General features: G+C 42.2%; 1 protein-coding gene across 5 annotated transcripts in view; it reads right to left on the reverse strand.

Annotated features, from left to right (window-relative positions):
• BICD2 (BICD cargo adaptor 2) overlaps window positions 1-21,230 on the reverse strand; it is an 88,013-nt gene that overhangs the window by 33,341 nt on the left and 33,442 nt on the right. For all 5 annotated transcript variants that reach the window (XR_011100113.1, XM_068694026.1, XM_068694025.1 and 2 more), the window contains exon 2: window positions 8,281-8,493. Coding sequence is in view for 4 of the 5 variants with exons in the window: in XM_068694026.1 (XP_068550127.1) it covers window positions 8,281-8,493 (213 nt within the window). In the remaining variant the exon portion in view is untranslated. The remainder of the gene's footprint in view (window positions 1-8,280; window positions 8,494-21,230) is intronic.

Raw genomic sequence — 21,230 nt, forward strand, 5'->3', positions numbered from 1 at the left:
ACAAACGATATGCACAGCTCCCATTTGTAAAAATACTCAATTCTAAATTATTTTAAAAAGAGGAAGCTGTCAATATGAAAATTAACTTCACTGAACATAAAAAGCTGGGATGCACACAGCCGCCATCCGTAGCGTGCTGAGGCAGGGTGCAGCAGCGTGCCGCGATTGCACCGCTGCCACCGTGCCTGAGCTGCCGGCACCCAACAAAAGCTGGGCAACCACCGCAGCCCCCGCCCACACAGCCCTGCCAGGGCTGCAGCCTCAGAAGGAGAGGGATGGGAAAAACAAATCCCTTTTAATTCTCTCAGCACATTAGAGAACAAGAAATCCAGTCCTGCCCACTGTGTTTGATGCGTTAAAGTTCCTTCAAGGAAGCATTGCTGCTTTTGCTTTTAGAAGCAGAGCATTACCTCTTTAAAAACTGCTGCTCTTACAATTAGGACCATGTTCAGTAGCTGATTTCCAGCCATGTTACTCACTTCAGAGGTAAGACAGCACATTTTAACATTATTTAAATGTTTCTGTTTGCACAGTTCTAAAACCCAGCAACAAATCACGGAATGTCTTCTACAAGCTGCCCCAGTTTATTCTTTGGAGCATTATGTCTGGGCCCAGAAGGAACCTAACACCCGCAGGTAAGTGAGCTTCGGAGGAGCCTTAGTGCTCAGAGGTTTTTCCATTACAAGTTCAGGGATCCTTGTTAGAGGATCCTTGATGAAGGAGACATGGGGGAGAAGCATCTTCATTCCCAGGGTGTTGCACTGAGTGCTGTGTGCCATGATACTGCTGCCTCCCTCTCAGATTCAGCACATTTCAGTGCTGGTCGATGCATCAGATTCCAAATGCTTTCAGGATGGAAAAAAAAAAAAAAAAAAAAAAAGCTATGTGTGAATGCACCTTTCTCCCTGCAGTTTTGCCCACAAAACATATGGGAATGGAAATCAGTGATGTGCAAACCAACCCTGCAGCCATTCCGACAGACAGAGAGGGCACCAACACAATCACAACACGACAGCAGTGACCCTTACAAGGTCACCCTTCGCAGCCTACCAGGCAGGGGAACTGTCTGCTTTCAACATTTACAAAACAACCTTTTCCCCACAGCTGACCACCCTGCAATCTGGTTTTATAAAGCTCATGTCAAGCACTGAGCTCTTGCCTGAGTTGGTTTTCCTGTATTTTTGACCAAAGTGAGTGCACAGCTGGTCCCACCTGCCTCTGCTTGCTCTGCCACAGTACTTCCCTCTCCTGGGTCTCATCTCCCTGCCTCTGGTGACCTCTGGTTTGTGCTGGTAGTTGTCAAACCTGCACTTGGTAAACAAGGCTGAAGCCTGAAACCATGCTGCCTGCAGAGACATTCCAGGAAAGCTCACCCAATTTTGTGGCAAAGAGACAATACTTTTTATTGTAGTTCTTTAAACAAAAGGAGCTCCCTCCTCACTCTTTGTCAGCATTCCACCACAACCTGCCTTTTCCTCTCGCTTCTTTCTCTAGGTCATCCCCGCTCCTTTTTCTTTGGTTCCTGACCATGACAAGTTTCCCTCTGAATTCAGTCTGCCTCCATTAGGTCACCAACCTGCTGTACCTCCTACAGGCAAGGTTTCCAGAATAGCCCATATTTACATGTTACTTCACTGCAGCCCACGCTTACACACTGCCTGACCTCTGTGCTCCGTCACATCACAGCATCTCAGTTCCCCCATCACTTTTCCGAGCTTTTAAGTGTCCCTCACTCCTATTAACTTCAGCGGTAATATCCGTATTATCTTCCTTTCCCTTGTTCTCACATTCTCCATGAAAAATGTCTCTTGTCCCTGCTTTCTGCATTTGACTTTATTTTACCTCTATTTACATCTCTCATCTCTTTTTCCATTCAGACTCCTGCTTCCAAAAGCTGCATATCCTACTCCATTAGTGACCTTTCTGTTTGGAAAGAACTCCTCTAGATATCAGCTGTTTGTTCTCTTCTTTTCCAAGATTCCTATCTGAAAAGGCAATAAATCTTTCAGCACTTTCCCTTCTCTAAGCTATTCCCTGACTTTATACCATGCATGTACAGAAACATTGTATAAGAATATTTTGCTATATGATTATCACTACCTCTAGTTTCTTAGCAGTTTCCAATGTACCCAGAAATATACCCAGAAATGTACCCAGTAACATTGTGGTGTTTTTTTTTTTTTATTTTATTTTATGATTTGCTTGCATTAAAAACCCAATTCCACCTTCCTCCATTTATTTAATAGGGGAAGAAAGAGCTCTGTTGATCTGATACAGACATATGTATCAGACTAGACAAACTACATAGGACCTCAACAAATCTGTAATGCATTGTAACGAACTGCTTGGGCACACTTTTGGCCACTTAGCAGTAGTGCACAGTCTATAATTTAGAGCACAGTAAAATGTTGTTACCCTGTATTCTTTGATATAATAAAACCAACAAATTCTTCAGGCATGGCTCATGGTGCAGCTTTTAGGGAACCCAGGAAATGGAAGTTTTCCTTCCTCAGCAGCAGGGAGTTCTCTTGTACCATTTTCCTCCATGGGCTGTCAGTGGGTTCAAGAGGGAAGAACAGAAAGCAACACAAAAGACTGTCCAGCATTTCAGCTATAAATCCTAGTGGGAAAGAAAAGTGTTATCATGACTTTAAGAATTCTCCTCCTCCACTGATGATGTTGAGGAAAGTTCTTACAGAAACCTGGAGAACTTCAACAATGAGATTACCGTGTATTTATAGACGTGTCGGCCAGCAGTGCTCAGGGCAGATAGGGTCAAGTCTAACAAACAGCGGCCTACCGTGGTGAAAATGCTGGCTCCTGAAAATAAACACTTGCTAGCAATTAAAACAGTCAAATACTGGGAACGGGTTATGTCCTGGGTTTTCCTGCAACGTCTCTTCCACCTCTGCTCACATGTTTTAATTGCAAGGCCACAGAAAGCCGATGAATGCACCTGTAATATCATTGTGCCTAAGGCCAGGGTGAGATGGCTGCGAACAGTTAGGTGTCTGTGAGCAGAAGGCAGCAATGATCGAAGTGTCCTGTTCTAACACAGCGCATCTGATGCTTCCAGTGACTGAAGATCAGCTTCCACATGAAGCTCTTCTAATCACAGCGCTGCAGATTGTTTGTGGTCTCTTCAGTGAAACAGTCAGGGATCCACAGAGTTTGGATCTACCGACAGATCTTTAGGAAAGAACTGCAGACCAAGCTCAAGGTCTTCACCAAAGAAGCAAGATCTCGGGGCTGGGCGGCGAGTTTGTTAGGTTTGCTTTGGGAGCACATGTGAACTGCATAAACCGTAAACTTCATTGAGGAAGTTATCAGAAAGATCCGACCAGAGCATAAGGGTTGTTAGAGTCACTTGAGACTCTGAAAAAACAAACACATGACTGACCCCTCAGATGAGACAAATGAACAGGATGGAGGAATAAAATGGACAGATCTCTATGAAGTTTTGGGTATTATGTTTCCTTTTTTTTTTTTTTTCTTTTTTTGGGGGGGGAGGGGAGGGTTTAACCCTTCACCCACCTCAGAATAAAATAAAACTAGGATAGATGATTGCTTGTTGGTGTTCTACATGGTCCTAAAAACGCCTACCAGACTCCTCTGGCTGGTCTGGGAGGCTGTGGGGCTGCAAGCCACCCTCCAGCTGCATCCCATGGGAAACACTGCTCAGCCTCAGAACGAAGCGAGAACAGGCAGGTTTCACACACTGCCCAGAATGAGAGAAAGCTGCACTGCGCCGCATGGACAGCATAAGGAGCCAGCACATGACCACAAAGGGCGTAGAGAAGAAAGTCAAGTTCATCAGCATTGCCCTAACAGTGTCACACCTCAGTGAAAGACAGAGCCTTAATTGCTCCAGGCTATTCTATTTTATATATTTTTTTTATGGTTAAGAATAATACGAAGTCTATTATCCTTCTCTGCGCTCCAGTGCTCTGTTCCCAGGAAGGAAGCACCATCTTTGAAAATAGGTACTCGTGCAAAAATATCCCCCCTCTTTGGACTGAGCTTTGGGATTCTCTCCACAACTCCTATAAGGAACAAAGAAAGCATGAGAGAATTGTCACTAGCAATTGGAAGAAAAAAGAGGGAGATGGTCCCCTGTGCGTAGCACAGCCAGAGAACTGCACTGCACAGGTCAACAAGAAAACGCATGTCAAACTGATGGGTAAAGCACATTCAGGAACAATGACAGATATTGCACAACAATGAAAGACAATCAAAGTGTCTTTAAAACCAACTTCAGAAAAATAGCTTCCATTTTATAGGCTTGAAAGAATAAAATCATACCTACGTTGTGTTTTGTAAAACATGCTATGTAGTACATTTACACTGCTCATTGTGTTAGCTATTTTTATTCTCAATTAATACTAAAAAACACAGATTAAAATATATCTCCTTCTTTAGTTTACATAATCAGATCACCTTTTACTTCCCTGGGAAAACATTGCTCATTTATTTTTCAGCTTCTTTATATGTGGGCACGGCTACCTCATGATTTACCAACCAAATCAGTCACCTATGAAATCTGTTTTGGTGCCACTAAAATGCAGCAGAAATGAAAGAAGATCAAAAGGCATGATAATTAGCAATTACTCAGGAGCAATTACTCCTTCTAGTGACTTTTCCAAGACACAGGAGCTGCTGAGCTAGCTAATGACAGCAGTAAAACTCATAATCTGTAATCGCCCTGCCGACCTGTCTCAACAGGCAAAGTTAGATAATTCAACAGAAAGTGTCAGAACAGCTTGTGTCTGCTACAGCAACTGCAGCCATAACAAATGCCACATCTCCTTCCAGAAACAGCTCACTTTTCTGCAAGTGTCCTGAGAAGACCTGAAAAGATTGACAGCATTCTAAATGCACTTCCAGCTGATCCAGGTCAACATCTGGTTTCATTCCATAACCGCTGCTATGGCCAGAAACAGCTCGAGACGAGCTGCTGCCTGGTTCCTTCAGTCTTGCCCGTGCCACGAAGCTCTAAAGAGATTTTTTCACAAAAAGCCCCCATAACAATGAAATTCTGTATCCTTCCAGTTAGCTATGAAAGAGCAGATAGAAACTTTCACAACCAGCCCTTACTAGCAAACATCTGCTAGAAGTAAAGCTGAGATTCAGCCCCATTAGTTTCCTGCCTTTTCTGCCCTCCCCCAGCACTTCTAAACCACCACCACCACTTCCTTTTAGCTTTGACAGAAGACCTCTTCACAGACAGAGGATGCATTACACATTACACATTATCAAATGTTTTCCACATCCCCCCTCTTGCCTGGATTAAGTCCAGAACAGTTGCAATAGAAGTAGTTTCCTGTTTCCCCAGTCATCTTGCAAGTCAGGCCTTTGGACAGGCAGTAAGACAGAACCTCCAGAACACACATTATAAAGGACAGACCCATCTATAAACACTCTCTGCGACATAGTGGAGAAAAGCCGCTGTAGTTTTTCTTTCATCAGCAGTCAGAAAAACCCAAGGAAGGAATTTCCACTATGTCTCTGTGGTATAAAACAGTAGATCATATTCCACCTTCAGCCCAACACGTTCTGCCTCTGGACTACGGAAGCATTCTTCAGAGCAGAGGAGGCACAGAATTTCCTTGGACCAATGTCAACATGAAACTTCTACCACGAGATCTGGTCTAAGCATGGCTGTAGGGGCTGGAGAAAGCCACAGTGCTCGTCTTGCTCACTGGCTTATGATAGCCACAATGTTCTTGATTTCTCTCACAGAATATTTCCAGACTCATTTGCTATTTATCTACAAATCATCACAGAAGGCTTCTGCGCATCCTCCTGTTTCCACTTACCTCAACAACAGTGGTGAAACAGCAGCGATTTGAATTTCTGCCGCTTTCTGATGCACTGTACTACAGCAAAGCCAAGTCTCTCAGGAAAAGTCGTGTTGACTTGAATTTTTCTGTGGGCCAGGAGAATCCTGGTATCTCTGTTCACACACTGTGCCTTTGTCATTTGACATAGGTGATTAAAAAGTGATTCAAAGCAAAATGCAATACAAAAATGGCATCCTAAGAGGAAGAATCCAAAAAACACATGTGGTCAATTGGCCCACATGTTTTCATTTTCACACTAAAACTTTCATGCTATTTCTCTCCTGTCTCCTTCCCTCTTCACCACACCACAATTTACAGTCAACAGAAGAAAAAGCTCAGATCAAAAAGGGAAAACAAGGAAGAACACACTGAGAAGACACAAAGCATTATGCAACCACTGGCTGCCAAAGTCACCTGCAGAGAAACCCCCATAACAGCAAGGCTTATTATTTAATCACATCAGGTTTTGATTTATTTTAAAAATAGAATTCTTCTTTTTTTGTTTTTGTTTGTTTGTTTGTTTTTGTTGTTGAGTTCAGTTTCAAAGTTTAGAATCAAACACAATCACCACCACTTTATTTTCAAGCAACTAAATACATCTTCCCCATTTCAGAAGAATGCTTTAAAAAACAACACCAGAAGCTTAAAAAAAATTAAAAAAAAATCTTCACAAGAAACCTGACATCAGCTACTTTCCCTCCTCACATGCTGCTCAGCTCTCAAAGGGTGCCAGGGGAAAGGACATAACAGTTTCCACCTTATGCAAGCATGTTTGTGCACAAGGCTGAGTGGGTGAGGTGGGAGGACAAAGCACACAAAAGAACACTAAAACCAGCTCATCCAAAGGTTCTGGTAAAGGAAAATGCAGCTCCAAGCAAATATGGCTGAGTAGCTGAAATATGAGGGTATCTAGAAGGAAAATCACATTCAACTGCAGTGACTCAGCGAGCTGGATCGAAATCTGCCGATCAGCACGCTTTGGGCAGTGCTTGGAATCCGTTACCGACATAATGCTGCTACCTCTTGGGTGGGGAGCTTCTCTTTTAAGTTAGGAAATAAAGATTAGAGTGGTGTGTGCTTGCAGCAACTGGTTGCTTGCCTAAGCAAGAGTACATGGATTGATTCCAGCTCCATTATCTCTCAGCCAGGACACACAAAATTAAAGGTGAACTAGCCTGGCTTTTTTGATCACCTGTGACAGTCCCATGTGCCCCCTCCACCTATCCCCAATCTACTTCTGTTGCACCCCAAAATGAGGTACTATTGAACCTCACTTCTCCACAGAAGTAACCTACACTTTCCAGAAAGAGTCAACATAAAGCTTTTCATCTCCTCGTGAATTCCACTACCAAACATTATCCACATATTTATTATAATCCCCTAAAGTAAATTCAGACACTTGTGATTTTCAGTTTTGGTCATGTGAAACGCACCGAGATTAAGACCTGGGCTCTTAGATAACCTCCTCTTCTGGCAGAGACAGCTTGTTGATTGTCTCAGGGCCCAGAGAGTCGAGTACTTAATGCTTCAAAGGAAGGTGCAAGAAACCTCATGAGTAATAACTGGGGATTGTTTACCACATCCATCTGTGGTTTGCAGTCTTTGTAGTCTTTTTACTCAAGTCTACGTTTAAGCAAGGGTTTGAGCTCTTAAAACAATCTGAGCTACAGATTTCATAAGTAATCATATTGTTTGGTCAACTTCTCAGTCATTATTTCTCATCAGAAACAGGCATTTTCAATGCTAAAGAAAAAAAAAGTGGAAGGTATGTTGAGATAGTAAGTTAAGCAACCTATGAAAATGTAAAAACCATCACTGTCATGAGAAAAAACACAAGGCACTGTTACTGTTACTCCTTCTGTGCAGTTCTGTGTTTTGTTGTGCTCCCACATCCTTACAAAAATTGTAGTGGAAAAAGCAACTGGCAATGTATAAAAAGGAGAAGCTATGCCCCAAATATTTTGCAGCAATAATATCTCTATGGAGAGCAGAGCAGAAAAAGAACGTTGTAAACTTCTTTGTGCTTGGCCTAAACAGACCCATCTGCATTTTAAGCCAGTAGTTCTCTGAGGGCACCAGTGTGCAACACCCGCAGTACTGCTCTGGCCTGGACACGCAGTCACGTTTCTGTCTAGTGACCTAGAGCACAACATGGTACTTTCTGCAGAACTAGGAGGTATTTGAACAAGGAAGAGGGAATTTGTACTGATTGAGAACCACTGTGGCCATGACAGGCTGGTTCAGTGGATAGAATCGGAAAGTTGGATTTACTACTACACTGCTGAATTACAGCTTCAGCTGGATTTAACATGAGAGACAACCAAATTTATCAGCATTAACAGACATTGAGCAGCTCAATAATATTTCTCAGTGTGGTTACATAGCACAAAAAACATAACCACAATACCTGTTGTGATGTGCATTGTTCACTTTTGCTTACCTCTTTCAGTTCCTGTGCAACAGAATTAAGGCGTTCGTTTTCAGACTGGGTGTTGGCAAGGACATTTCTGAGCTGCTTCAGTTCTGTCTGCAGCTCCATAACCTTCTTCATGTAGTACTCTTCCTTGGTAGCTGACTCCTGAATCAAGGTTTCTTCTCTGCTCTCTCCATCTGCTGCTACCTTCTTGTGGTTGGTATGGGCCTGCCCAAAAGCCTAGGATAGCCAGAAAGACCTTCTGTTAGTAAACCCAACATTTTCCATAAATAGCTTCCATTTTAAATAGTTACAACTATTTACCATGTTTTTCTGATACAAAACAAAGCAACTTTCTTCTACACCTTCCCCTCCTGGGATTAGACCCTTAAATGTTATCAAGTCGCTAATGCAGGGTTCTTGAAAGTAATGTGCAGCATACACCCAAACGGTGTTTTGAGATGCATAGGTTACTTTGGTAGAACTTCATATAAACCCTGAAAGGGTTTATAAAACCTTTTAAAAAGGGAACACCAATGTGTTAACTCAAGTCTGCTGTTAAAGCAAGACTCTGGCTTGCAACAAGACAATCATGAGATGACCAGAAGCTTTTGTGTGCATGCACTTTGCATACCTGGGTCAGACCCACTTCTACAATGACTGCATCACTGAAAACAGCTTTAGTACCAGCAGCCTGTTCTTTTCTACTCTTCCTGATCCAGCTACACCAGAGACACTTATCACCATGCTCAGCTGCTCGTTGCTGGAGATTACTGCCCCCTCAAACCTGCTAACCCACTTCAACTGGAAGCGAGACAGGCTCACAGAGCTGCTCTGCCACCAGGTTAAGCTAACCTAGGTCATCCTGGCTGAAGTAGGTCAGCATGTGCTCACCCGACAGCTCCGCTGGCTGCTCTCACTGACTTTATCCCTAGCAGTGCACCAACAAAGGGACTTAGAGGCAGGTCGGACGTATAACCTCTTCAGCAAAACATGCATCTGTTTAGACCTGACCTTTTCTTCCTTTTTTTTTTTTTTAAATAAAATAAAATAAAATAAAAATCTCCTACTACTTGTTTCTTTGGGTTTTCACTTTGTCTGAAACTCTACCAGGCTCTAACATCAGTGCTCAACACACAAGCAGCTGGACTCCCACTAAGAAATGTTCTAAAGCAAGCAGTGTAACATTTAAGTAGGTATCTACTTGTTACAATTTGCCAGGCATGCAGACCAAAGTCAGTGAGATCAATGAACGCTGTCTTCACATTGCTACACCTGCATGTTCCACACAGTCCAACCCGAGATGTATATGGAGCCTTCAAGTGCCACAGCATCTTTTGGGATGCCAGTGTCCATACAGCAGGTTCCCACAGTCACCAGTAACACGAGACGTTCAGCCAGCTCAAGGACAGATCAGCATCTTGTAAAACTCCTGGTTCAGTCATGCATTACATATTCGACTAGTCATCTTCTACTAGCTTTTCACCTGGTATATACTGCCAATGCGCACACACACAAAAATCTGTTTTGAACAGAAGGAGATTTCAGTATTTTTTACTTCCATATATTAGCACAAATATATTCATGGTACAGTAATCACCAAATATACCATGGCTGAAACAGGTGATCAAAGATGCCAGCTCTGCCTACAGAGGAAGGCACCCACCTACTGCTCCTATCAGACTGAATTTTATTTCAGATGAGCAAATCAGAGAAGCGGGAGACAAATATCCATTGAAGAAATTCTAGCCAGATTCACCGAGATGACCCAAGGGAAATTAAAAAGCGTCACATTTCAGACAGAAAGTAAAGCACCATCTGTGTGAGTCCTTGTCAAACGAGTTTCAGCAAAGCAGCTTAAAAGCCTAATACCCAGATCTCCATAAATGTTAAAGGGATAGCAAAAAACATACACATTCCTTCTGAAATACACTATCATTTTTCCCTGAAGAATTAACATCTACCCCTTACAGACATACATTTATTTCAAATATTATGGCACAGAGAAAGCAACTCTGAGCACCCATTTGCCCAGTGAGGTGGCATCACACTGTTGGCAGCAGGATGCCCGTACAGGACATGCTGAAGGTTTGGGATACTCAAAGCCACCTCTTGATCAGCCAGACAGCAGAGTCTGAGCATGATTCAAGCAAGTAACTTAGCAATTTCTCTAAAGGAGAAAAAAATATTGAGGATAATGACTGATTTCCTCTTAGAACTTCGAATGCAGATGCTAAGCCTTGGGTTTCTCTAACAAGAGAATTTCATCATTTTTCAGAAGCCGCCATTGCCAGTGATTATGTGAACACACAGACTGGCATAGCAGATGAGAGAGACTTCTTTTTTAATCCAATATCCTGTCCCCTACAAAGGCTAATGGCAGATGCTTTAGAGAAAGGTGCAAGAAACCCCATAATCTCTCAGAGGTGTGGATTGCCTTAAGCCTTGAAGCAGAAGGCTTAATGTAAACTTGGCAGAGCTATTATCATTTAGCTATATTTGTAAAATATCCCTTTATTTCTCACGGTTTTATGCAATTTTAGCCTCTAAACATCCTACAGCAGTATGCTCCATATATTAAGTCATACTCTTACATGACTGTTTTTGGTTTTTTTTTTGTCAGTTTACAAGCTTGTCATGCTTTAATAAAAGATGCAGAGACTTGCAGATATGTTACTCTGTTCTCCTCTCGGTCATTCGTTGTTTACAGATGCTTCCTTCTATTCCCCAGTGAAGGTGAGGTGAAGTTCAGCAAGCTATCACCGCTTTTACATTTGAAAGATTTTCCATGCTGCAATACAGCTAGACTCCCATTTTAGAAATGTCCTTTTGTTATGCCTTGTCCTGAATGACACGGCTATCAGGACCAAAAGGGGAGCTACAGACATCAGCTCCCTTGGACTAGCAGAAATCAGCCCTATCCATGATAACTTTTGTGGGCCCTGGTTATTTTCGCACAGCAAGGTGGTCGTTTATCCTCATCCAGGAAGTTTGTGAGTTTCAGCAGGAAGCTACCCTTAGCTCGACAGCAGTACTGCCGGGGGTCGGGAGGCTGGCATTAACACTGAGACTGCCCGAGATACAGGGCACCTTCATTAGCAGACACTGTCACCAGAGCAGGCAGCCTGGAGCAGCTGTCTGGGCGGGTTTATAAGGGAACAGTTAAAAACTACCTCCCTTTTAACTGATCCATGATCTCTCTTGTACATACCTCTAACCAGTCCCCATGCATTCCCGTTACCAGCCATTTTCATAATTGTAACAGCCTGCGTGGAACAGGAAATTTGACTTGAACAAAATTGTCCAAAATTACAGGGCAATGCAGTTACCTCCTATAGAGTAAAACGGTCTGGGTCTGTTTTAAATCAAGCTATTAAAAAGGCAGACTAACTTTTTACTGACATGCACGAAGCCTATAAACCTTCACACACACAGAAGCCCAGTATCTGCCCAGCCACTTTTGCTTTGTTTTAACATTATAGAAAACACAGAAATAGAGTTCAAGAAGTTCATGAACCAAAATGCTATTTTGCTATTTACTCAGCTAAATGTGCTCAGAGAAACAATTTATGCTGGCAAAGGCACAAGTAGCTTCCATCTATTTCTTCAGAGAAAGCTGCACAAGAGATGGAAAAAGCCCTCCTTGGGTTTTAACACAACCTGAAACTGCCCAAAAAACTGCCATTCCCCAACCCCAAAACTACCCGAAACTGCCATTTGCAACTGCCCAAAGCTGCCATTGCCCACCCGTCAGACACATACACATGGTCTGCAGCCCACCTTCCCCAGGCACCCTGGGGAACTTGGCACCCGTCTGCATCCAGTGCTCAGCTCAGGCTGAACAGGAGCAGGAATGGGAAGGAGAAGAAGAAATAGCCTCAAAGCTGCTTAAAGCAGTTGCACTGCCAAGGGAAGTTTAAAAAAGAAAAAAAAGCAACCCACAACCCTGGAGATGTTACAGAGCAGCAATAAGCAGAAGTAACATCTCCCTCAGTCAAAATGACGGGGAGCTTCCTGAGCATAAGTAAACACTCAAGGAAACAGAAAACAAAAATATCTTACAAAACTCCTTCACTGAAATAAATTGCACACTAATTCATGTCTCATTGTTGGTATACTGAAACACTGTTAGGGTTAAAAAACAAACACGAGGAGGCAGACAGTTGCTTATAAAGAACACATGATTTGAAGTATTAAGAGAGAAGAAAATCACCAATGTGAAGAATTTGAACAAAATTAAATACATATTGAACGAAAATGTTTTGCTAGTATAATTCTTTAGCCTTATATACAAGTCAAAATGACTTTAAAAGAAAAAACACTATTTCTTTGGTCAGGTTATCTCACATTCTTTGATTTCTAGACAGAATCAATTAAGAACTAACAAAAGGGAAAATGGCCATACATTTGCATGGCAAACACCAAAAACAAAGGTCTGATCTTCAAAGAGCTGCAAGTACTTGCCTAACCAGTCTCCAGGTAGCCTAGAGCCAAGTGCTGTGCTTTGGCTATCATTTGCAGACAGCAGTAATGAGCTCACTAATGGCTCCTCACACACAGGAGGGCAAATGACCTTTCGGTCCTTTGTGTAACTGTGTGCTACTCATCCGCACTCTGAAGGAGGCATACAGCTTTCTCCTTGAATATGTGGTTCTTGGTCTACAAAAGACTCTTAACCACATAGCATAAGCAACTCCACATATAGATTGCTTTGAACACTTGTGAATGAACACTAGCCAAGGATATTTCCATCCTCTAAGTGGCTTTAACGCTGCGCTCAAGCCACACAACCTGACTGAGAGCTCCCAGGAGGGAGCCTGGGACAAGCCATGCATTGCCCCAACATCACCTGCGCAGGCTGAGGCTGGAGCTGGGGAGACAAGCTCTCCATTTTAGTACACCCTCCTTCTGTCCGGCATTCAGGAAGGTTATCACACTTCTCCTCCACAGCATCTCAAGGGTGTTGACCTTCCATTCAATAAACCCAAGCTTTGAGTTTTTCTTCAGAATTTTCCTCTTCATCCACAGGAGGAGAGGGACAGATGCCTTGGTGACCAGGACAGTAATGTGTCTTCCAGTTAATGACGCTTACGCTACCAAATTTTCATACCACATAAGGGTTGTTTCCTTAAATGAAAACAGTTAAAAGGGCAAAGAAAGAGGATGAGAAAGCAAAATTTAAATTAACTATCTTTTTTTTTTTTTAATTTTCTTTTCCCAAAGGACAGCTCCTCCTTGTCTGCAGTCCTTGGAGCACGCTGACTTATAAGTTGGTAAATAAGGCTGGTGGGCAGATGGTCCCAACAGTGGTGGGGTTATTTATTTTGTATTATAATACCTGCTAACTTTTTAGGTGCCCCACATGCAATAACACACACAGTACTCTACAGAGCACAGATACATATTATATTTTAATCACATTTACTGGTAACATCTAGTTTCCCTTCTTTACTCTCTCTATAGGTAAACTATAAGGCTGCAACATGCAAAAAAGGCTTGCAGAGGGACAAAAGACATGTTTTTGATAATTAACTTTCCCCTTAAAAAATTTTGGAAGGAAAAAAAAAAAGACTCCAAATCACCTTACTGCTGAAGTAAATACATATTAAATCTGTAAAACTTTCTGGAACTGGCCCAGGCACCTCTCCCCCCCCCCTCCTTTGATGGGGCAGGGTATTGCCTCCTTCATTCCCAGTTTTTCAAGGAAGAAAAAAAAGACACCACCACCACCTTTATGGACGTGGATTACACAATGCACACCATCTAGCACCTACATGCTCCAGCTCGTTCGGAGATGACAAAACTCTTTGAAAATGCTAGTACTGCAGTTTTCAAAATTACATATTTTAGAGGCCAAGATTTAATTTCCCCCACTACTGAGCACATAAATCTAGAGTTGCCCAACATTTCTTTGTTCCCCAAACTCCTCTGTACAAACCTTCTTGGTACTGTTGGTTATTTTACTGTCTTGAGCCGTCAGATCACTTTTACTTGCGTGAATATGAAGCTTGGAAAGCAGACACAGTTACAGGCTCTCTGCTTATCACAGGTTTCCAGCCAACATTAATGTTTGGTGTATAAGCTCTGGATAAGATCAACAGCATAAAAATGCTAAGTCTCTTGCAGACATTTCCTGCTTTTGGTACTGAATTTTAAGGGTATTTCCCAGCTTATTCCATAAAGTGGGTATGATACCAAAAAGAGCAAAAAGAAGAAAAAGAAGACAGTCAAAGATCAATTCTTCAAGTCCTGTCAGTTATTTGTAACTGAAAGTGGATCTAGGAAAATGGAATTCAGACACCTATCACTGCAAAGGAAAATAAATGCTAGCTGCAGGTGAAAGTTTAACCACAAATCCTCCAGCTGAAGGAGAGTCAAGACGCTAGTAATGTACTTGCAGTAGAGTAAGTAACACTTTATATGCAGCTTGGAATGAAAGTTATGTGCATTTCTGAAGTAACTACAAACTTGCTTTTTTCAAGTGCCTAACAGAAAGAAGAAAAAGCAGAATATTTCAATAAAATCATTAAACTATAGCATACTGTCACGAGACAAAATCTGATCACTGAGATGAAAATACCAATGAAATATTAGACACTTTGGCATATAAAACACAGTAACAACTTACAGGTGCATAAGCAAAGGTCAATACATTTTGGACAAGTTACTAAAATTCAGGCGCTGTGGCTTAAGAATGTCTCTAATCGCTAGGGATTGCCACCTCGGGCTGGTAGCTTCATTCTGCATCTTCCTAATGCCTTTTTTTTTTCCTGGATCTTGTTGATTGGCAGAACCATGCTGGACTAAACAGATGACAGCTCTGATTCATTATGGCAACCTCTTGTTACACAGAAGGAACAGCTGATCTTTCACAGGTCTGAGCTCCACAACCTACCATAGCACAGCTAAACCTATGCTGTGCTTGTAAGCAGTCAGTTAACAGGGCACAGTCTCACTTTGCCCATTCCCTTTTGCCCTCCAGCACTCAACAGGAAGCTTATCTTCCTTCCTCTGATGGACCAGCTGCTCTTAAAATCTCATGCCAAAGCGCATGTAAAAACAAAAAAATAGGCACAACAGAGAGATGAGAGGAGAAATGCTTTAACTGAGCCACCCAGTCCGCCAGAGCAGGCCCGTGATGACAGCTGCTGCATCATCTCGTGCTCTGTTCCCACCTCGCCCCAGCTTTGTGATTTGGGGAGTTTCACCTGCACAGGACAGCTCTGCCTGCTGAAGTGCAGACCGCAGCTTTTCTGACAAGCTATGTGTAAACCCATCTGCGATCTGAGACTAAATATGGCTCTCATATTTGTTCTGAAGAGCATTCCTCATCAAGAAAGCTGGCCAGGTCACATACAAGCTAGAATTTCATTTGCAAGCAGTTTTCAAATGGCACTAAGTAATACTGGTATTCTCTTCCCCCCAAGTGAAAATCCCACATTTGCAAATTTTGCTCCTAGCAACTTCACTTCATTTTAATTATCAATATTAAACTAATCAGGATATGTTAATATGCATCAGAAGAATAATTAGCACTAAAAGCCACTCGCATTTTTGTTCGTGTTTCTGCGTTGTCAGCCTCTGAATTTAATTACAAAATTTTAGCACCAGTTCAGCTCATATTTTTTTCTGCTAATCAGAACCAAAATAAAAGAAATTTTTCATGGCTTCAACAAACATTGCACATTTTTCGTAATAACAAATTCATTATGACCATAATGATCTGAAACAGCAACAGCAAAGTGTAAAGACAGTATTCTGAAGAAATTTATCCTCTTTGCAGTGAGCCAGGAGTTGAATAAAAGGAGGTACTACATCCCTCCGGTGCAATGCATTCATATATTTTCATTTTAAATTTTCATATGAAGCCGTCCCATATGCATTCTTCAGCTAGCAGACCAGCACTGGACTAACAGCTGCTCAGCAATGTCCTTAAACACATGCACTAGACTTGTCCCAGGAGCCTAACACAGGGACACAAGCCTTGTGGCGTGCTCCATAAACACAGCCACGCTGCCTGAGCGGCCTAACCCTGTGCTCCCACTGCCTCAGCCCCTCGCCCAGCCCAACGCTGCCTTTCATTCTGAGCAAGGGGCTGACGCGGCCGCACCAGGGCCTGCAGCAATCTTCAATGTTCATAGCAGGGCTTCTCTTCTGAGAAGCCGGCCATGCAGCTTCCCTGCCCCAAACCACCAGCCACAGCGGATCCTTAGAGCCATGACAGTGCCAGACAGGAGCAGGCCGCTGGGTGCCTGCCGCCTTCCCTTCCCTTCGCCATCACCAGATGTACTCCAGATTTAACAAGGGTTCACTTCAGCAGGAAGAAGTAAATACAAACGCCTTATAAGATCACAGTGTTCTCCCTCACAGATTAGAGGGACATTCCACAGATGATTTAGAAGTTTGTTGTGTGGTTGTTGTTGTGTTTTTTTTTTTTTTCCCCAAATGGTAGAAACACACTGGAGCCTATATTTAGAATGCACTGCTTTGGTGCACTGCTGCTGGGACAAAAGGGTTTGCTGATAAAACTCTAATTTAGCCTGTCAGCTTAGCTAGCTGGACACAAGCTGTACAAACTCACGCGGTTCCAAGGGCTAAACGCAAGCTGTGCCCAAATCAATAGCCAAGCAGAAACTCCCTCCGCCTGTGGTTACAAGAGTGAGTGGCCACAAACTGGTGGGGCTGGACGCTGCTGGAAAGGGGCTGCAGCCACCTCACCTCCCCAACAAACACGACTGATATGACCCACCAAAATAAAGAGGAGAGTGAGGGGGGATAAAACAAGCTCAGTGAAGGCAGTGGAAATTGCTCAGAGCGATTTAGGGCATACACCACTTAAAATCATTAGCATATGACTTGTTTTGTTTAGATATAAATGCTCCATTTCCATTACTTTTGTGGTTCGGCATAGGCTCCTCTTAGAGGTGCGAATGAAGGGGTCTGGACATGCTAAAGGAATTACTCACCTGAGTTTGGCTTCAGGTGTGGAAATTGCTGAAGCAGCTTAGAATCAGTTTGCTTCTAAAGTGAATTCATGTGAAAAGGTGTTAACGTGACACCCCTTGAGTCATGAGATTTAGAAATGCACAAGATCCAGCATGAGGAGCACCACGAACGTGTTTCTCAGACATCCTCTCTTTGCCCTCCCAGATCACAGCTCAGGTGTGGCAGGGCTGCTCCCCTGCCCACTCCCTGTGGAAAGGCTTGTAGCCTCACCAGCAAGTCAATCTGGGAATTATTCTTAGCCATGTCAATCCCTACTGTTTGGTTCCTCACTCAGCAACAAAGCTTGGGCCAGAACTCATAAGCAAGCAAAGTACTGAACCAGGTCCACCTTAATGAGCATAGGCAAAAATCAAACATCATAAGCCAAACAAGTGCAGGCAGAACAGTGAAGACAGAATGTGCGTGCAACATTTGATCTCAGCCACAGAAGTTCAAGCTAACAGATACCCAGAGGGGAAAAAGAAAAAAAAAAAAAAACACAATGGGAAATTATAGAAGAAAAAAAAAAGATAGATGTGGTCAGGTCATTTTGCAATGCAAAAAGGTTAGAAGCTAGATACTTTAGGACAAGAAAATTATGATTTTGAGATTTACTCCTAAAGAAGCTATGCATTTCTTTAGTCACTTGTAGTTTTGCTTTTTCAGCACTGATTCCACACTAGTCTTAGACATTCAAACTACTTTCTTCTTAGTTTTTAAGTTTTCATGATATGGATGCCTGCCTATGCCAAAGCCATCTCAAGACCAGGTATCAAATAGAAATTATTTCTGGACACTCTTGACAGAAAGAGAAATCCTTTGGGCTGTCCCATGTCACTATCCCACAGCGGAGTGAAAATTTCAGGTGGTTCCTCACCTCTTCATGGTTTACACATAAAATATAGCAAGGAGGGGAAAAGGTGGTTCTCTGTCATTTGTAGCATCTATTTAACATGTCATCCCACAAAATGGCCTCAATTGTATTAAGGAAGTGTTTTTGCTTAAGCACAAAGACAAAAATAAACATCCATTATTTTCAACTACTACTAGATTTACCAAGTGTCCTGATGAAACAGTACCTTTAGACCAACAGACCAATAGACTATGCAAGCTGAGAATTTTTAAATCCTTTCCCCACCATTTCCTATGAGAGGGAACAATAAGCGAACTTAAGACAAATCAAGCAAGACCACCACTGCGAGCACTGCTGCAGCCAGGAGGCTTAATTGCAAACTCAATCCTGCAGCCTGCACATGACCTGCCTTGCACCACAAACAGATTTTCCTGCAAATGGGTCAGGCTGTCATGCATAATTCATAGGAGCTTCCCCATGATGTGTTAAGATTAAACCAGACACTGTTAGCCAATAGCTCTCTGCTATTAAAAAGCATTAAAAAAAAAAAAATCGGTCACCGATCAGTCGCACTGTATCCTGTCTGACACATGTACCATACACATGCTGCAATGGATTGTATTATGCATAATATTAACCTAAGAGTGGTAAGTAATGGAACACATTTCCAGAAAAAGCTTTTGGATTTCATACAAGGTAAGAGATTTCAGGAGTGTTAAGTGTCTCTGACACAGCACAGGAAAAAAATAACCACAGCTCAGGTTAACAAATCCATGTCTCAGACTTTAGTTGCTCAGTTCTATTTCCTGAGAGAAGAACTGCATGGTCAACACTTGTGGTAAGACTACAAAAGGATCTCCATTTAATATATCCACATACTACTGGGTAATTTGCACATATATCTCAGGTCGCTGTTGCTCTCTGAAGTTGATGGAACAAGTGAAGTGACAGGCAATTTACATCAGCTTTCTACCTTACATATAACAGTTTTACACTCTCTCATCGTGGAGAATCTACTCTTGCAGATAGGAATGTGTGTCACAGCCCATTTTTCATGAGGGAAACAGACACAAAGCGGTTAAAGAATACATTCAAGGTTAAACATCATTGAGCATGAGGGAAGGAATAAACTTGAAGGCTGCAGTCTCCTGGTCAGGCACCCTTCAAATTCATTAGTCCTCTCTGCTAGCAAATACCTACATTGAGAATTTATTCCTGCTGGTATGCTTTAATCACACAAAATTATCTAAATATCCTGGCCATGCCTGGTCACCACAGCACTAAATAGACAGTGCTACGCAAAAAGAAAGATGATATATAAGTTATCTGCTATTGTTCAAAATGAAACCAAAACACTTCAGAAAAATCTCAGAAGAAAACCACACAAGGATTTACCTGCACACTTTCTGTTAGGCGTCATGCTTGAGTGACACACTTGAGAAGAACAAAGAAAGGGCAAGGAACAGGATAAGAGAGGGAAGGGAGAAAAGTCAATCCTTTGTTACATAAGTTGTCTTTAGAAAACATGAATATATTGAAAAAACGTTAATTAAAATTCAGGATCAAAGCAAATGTATTGGCACAAGTAAATACATAAGTAACAGTTACTGATCACACACACACATTCAAATGTCAAAAGAAAAACAAAAAGGTAATGGCTGATGTGAATTCTAAGGCAGATCCTGGATTCTCCAAAGCAGAACAACATTGTGGCTTGTGGATGTGAAGCAGTTTCTCAGGACCTGTCAGTAAAACTATTAACATACAACATATGTGGCAATCCAAATTTGGATGCAAGCTAAAAAGCCTTTTCTGAAATAGCTTGATAAAGAGATCCTGAAAAAGAAAAAAAAAAAAAAAAGATACACAGATATACACCCCGGATGTACAAACTAGTTTAATCTTACTATTTACTTCCTGGGTCTTTTTCATCTTACTAGTTCATTCTCTATAATTCAGCCTGAGAATGATGGTAAGAGGCTGAAAGCACTTCAGAGGTCAAAAGGCTGGTCACTAATATGACAACACCATCTGCATAAAGCTAGATCACTGACATAAGCCTAACCCCCAAACGGGCACAGCTACTAAGTCCTATGCTAGAGAAGAGTGGGCCAAGAGGAAAAGATAGAAAAATCCTTCTGTGATGGTCATACTGTGTTCAGGTACTGCCTTTTCCTAACCCGGTCAGTCTGAGGCATAGAGGAGATTCAGAAGCTTCAACCAGACTGCCGAAAAGATTAGATTTTTCCTGTCCACACCCCAATTTCACTACTCCCAAAGAACAAAGGAAGACATCTCAAAGGAAAAAAAAAAAAAAAAGCCCACTACACAAAAACCACCAACAACCACCAAAAATCCCTGCTCATAAAACTGCTTGCTTGTATTAGAGTGCTATTTTTGCAATTGCTTCCCTTTAGACAAAAAAAAAAAAATCTTTGCTAAGTAAGAAAGTTGAGCACTAAGAGCAATAAATAACCAAAAGACAAGAGACTGGTTTTATTCCCAGCTCTTCAATGAATTTCTCACATTACTGTTAGGAAAGCCATTTCATCATTTTCTGCTCATTTTCCTGACCTACATGAGAGAAACGAAAGTCTCAGCACCCTGTGAAGTAGAGAAGACATAGCAGTAAGCCTGCAAAAAAAGGAGGCGGGGGGGTGCAACAAACAAGTTTTGCTTTTGTACTTCACTGTTACACTTGCTTGGGGTTTACACAGCCCTCTCCTAAATTGCACCTTGAGCCAGGACGAGCACTGCCCATGTATTTTCACATGATCACGCTGCCAGCCTCCATGTCTAACCCACAGCAGTGCCGAGGGCCATCTCTTCAGAAGCAAAATCTGCAGAATGAGCACAGTTACTCCGTAACATCCAGTATCACACAACAGACTGGAAGGCAATTATAAAAGAGTATTTTTCATTTCGGTTTGATCTTCTGTCCTGCAAGCACCAGCACTACATGCTTACGAAAGCCAACGCGTTTCTGTAATTTCAGCTTTCTTAATTCCTCAGACAATTACTTTAATTACCAATTTTCTGAGATTAAAAAGTAATCTTTAAAAGTGTAAGAGGGGGTTGAAAACGCTGATGAAAATGGGATCAATCCAACCCCAGTCAGTACGCTGGCAGCGAACCACCA

This window comes from Anas acuta, chromosome 11 (assembly GCF_963932015.1).
Source record: "Anas acuta chromosome 11, bAnaAcu1.1, whole genome shotgun sequence".
Lineage (NCBI taxonomy): Eukaryota > Metazoa > Chordata > Aves > Anseriformes > Anatidae > Anas > Anas acuta.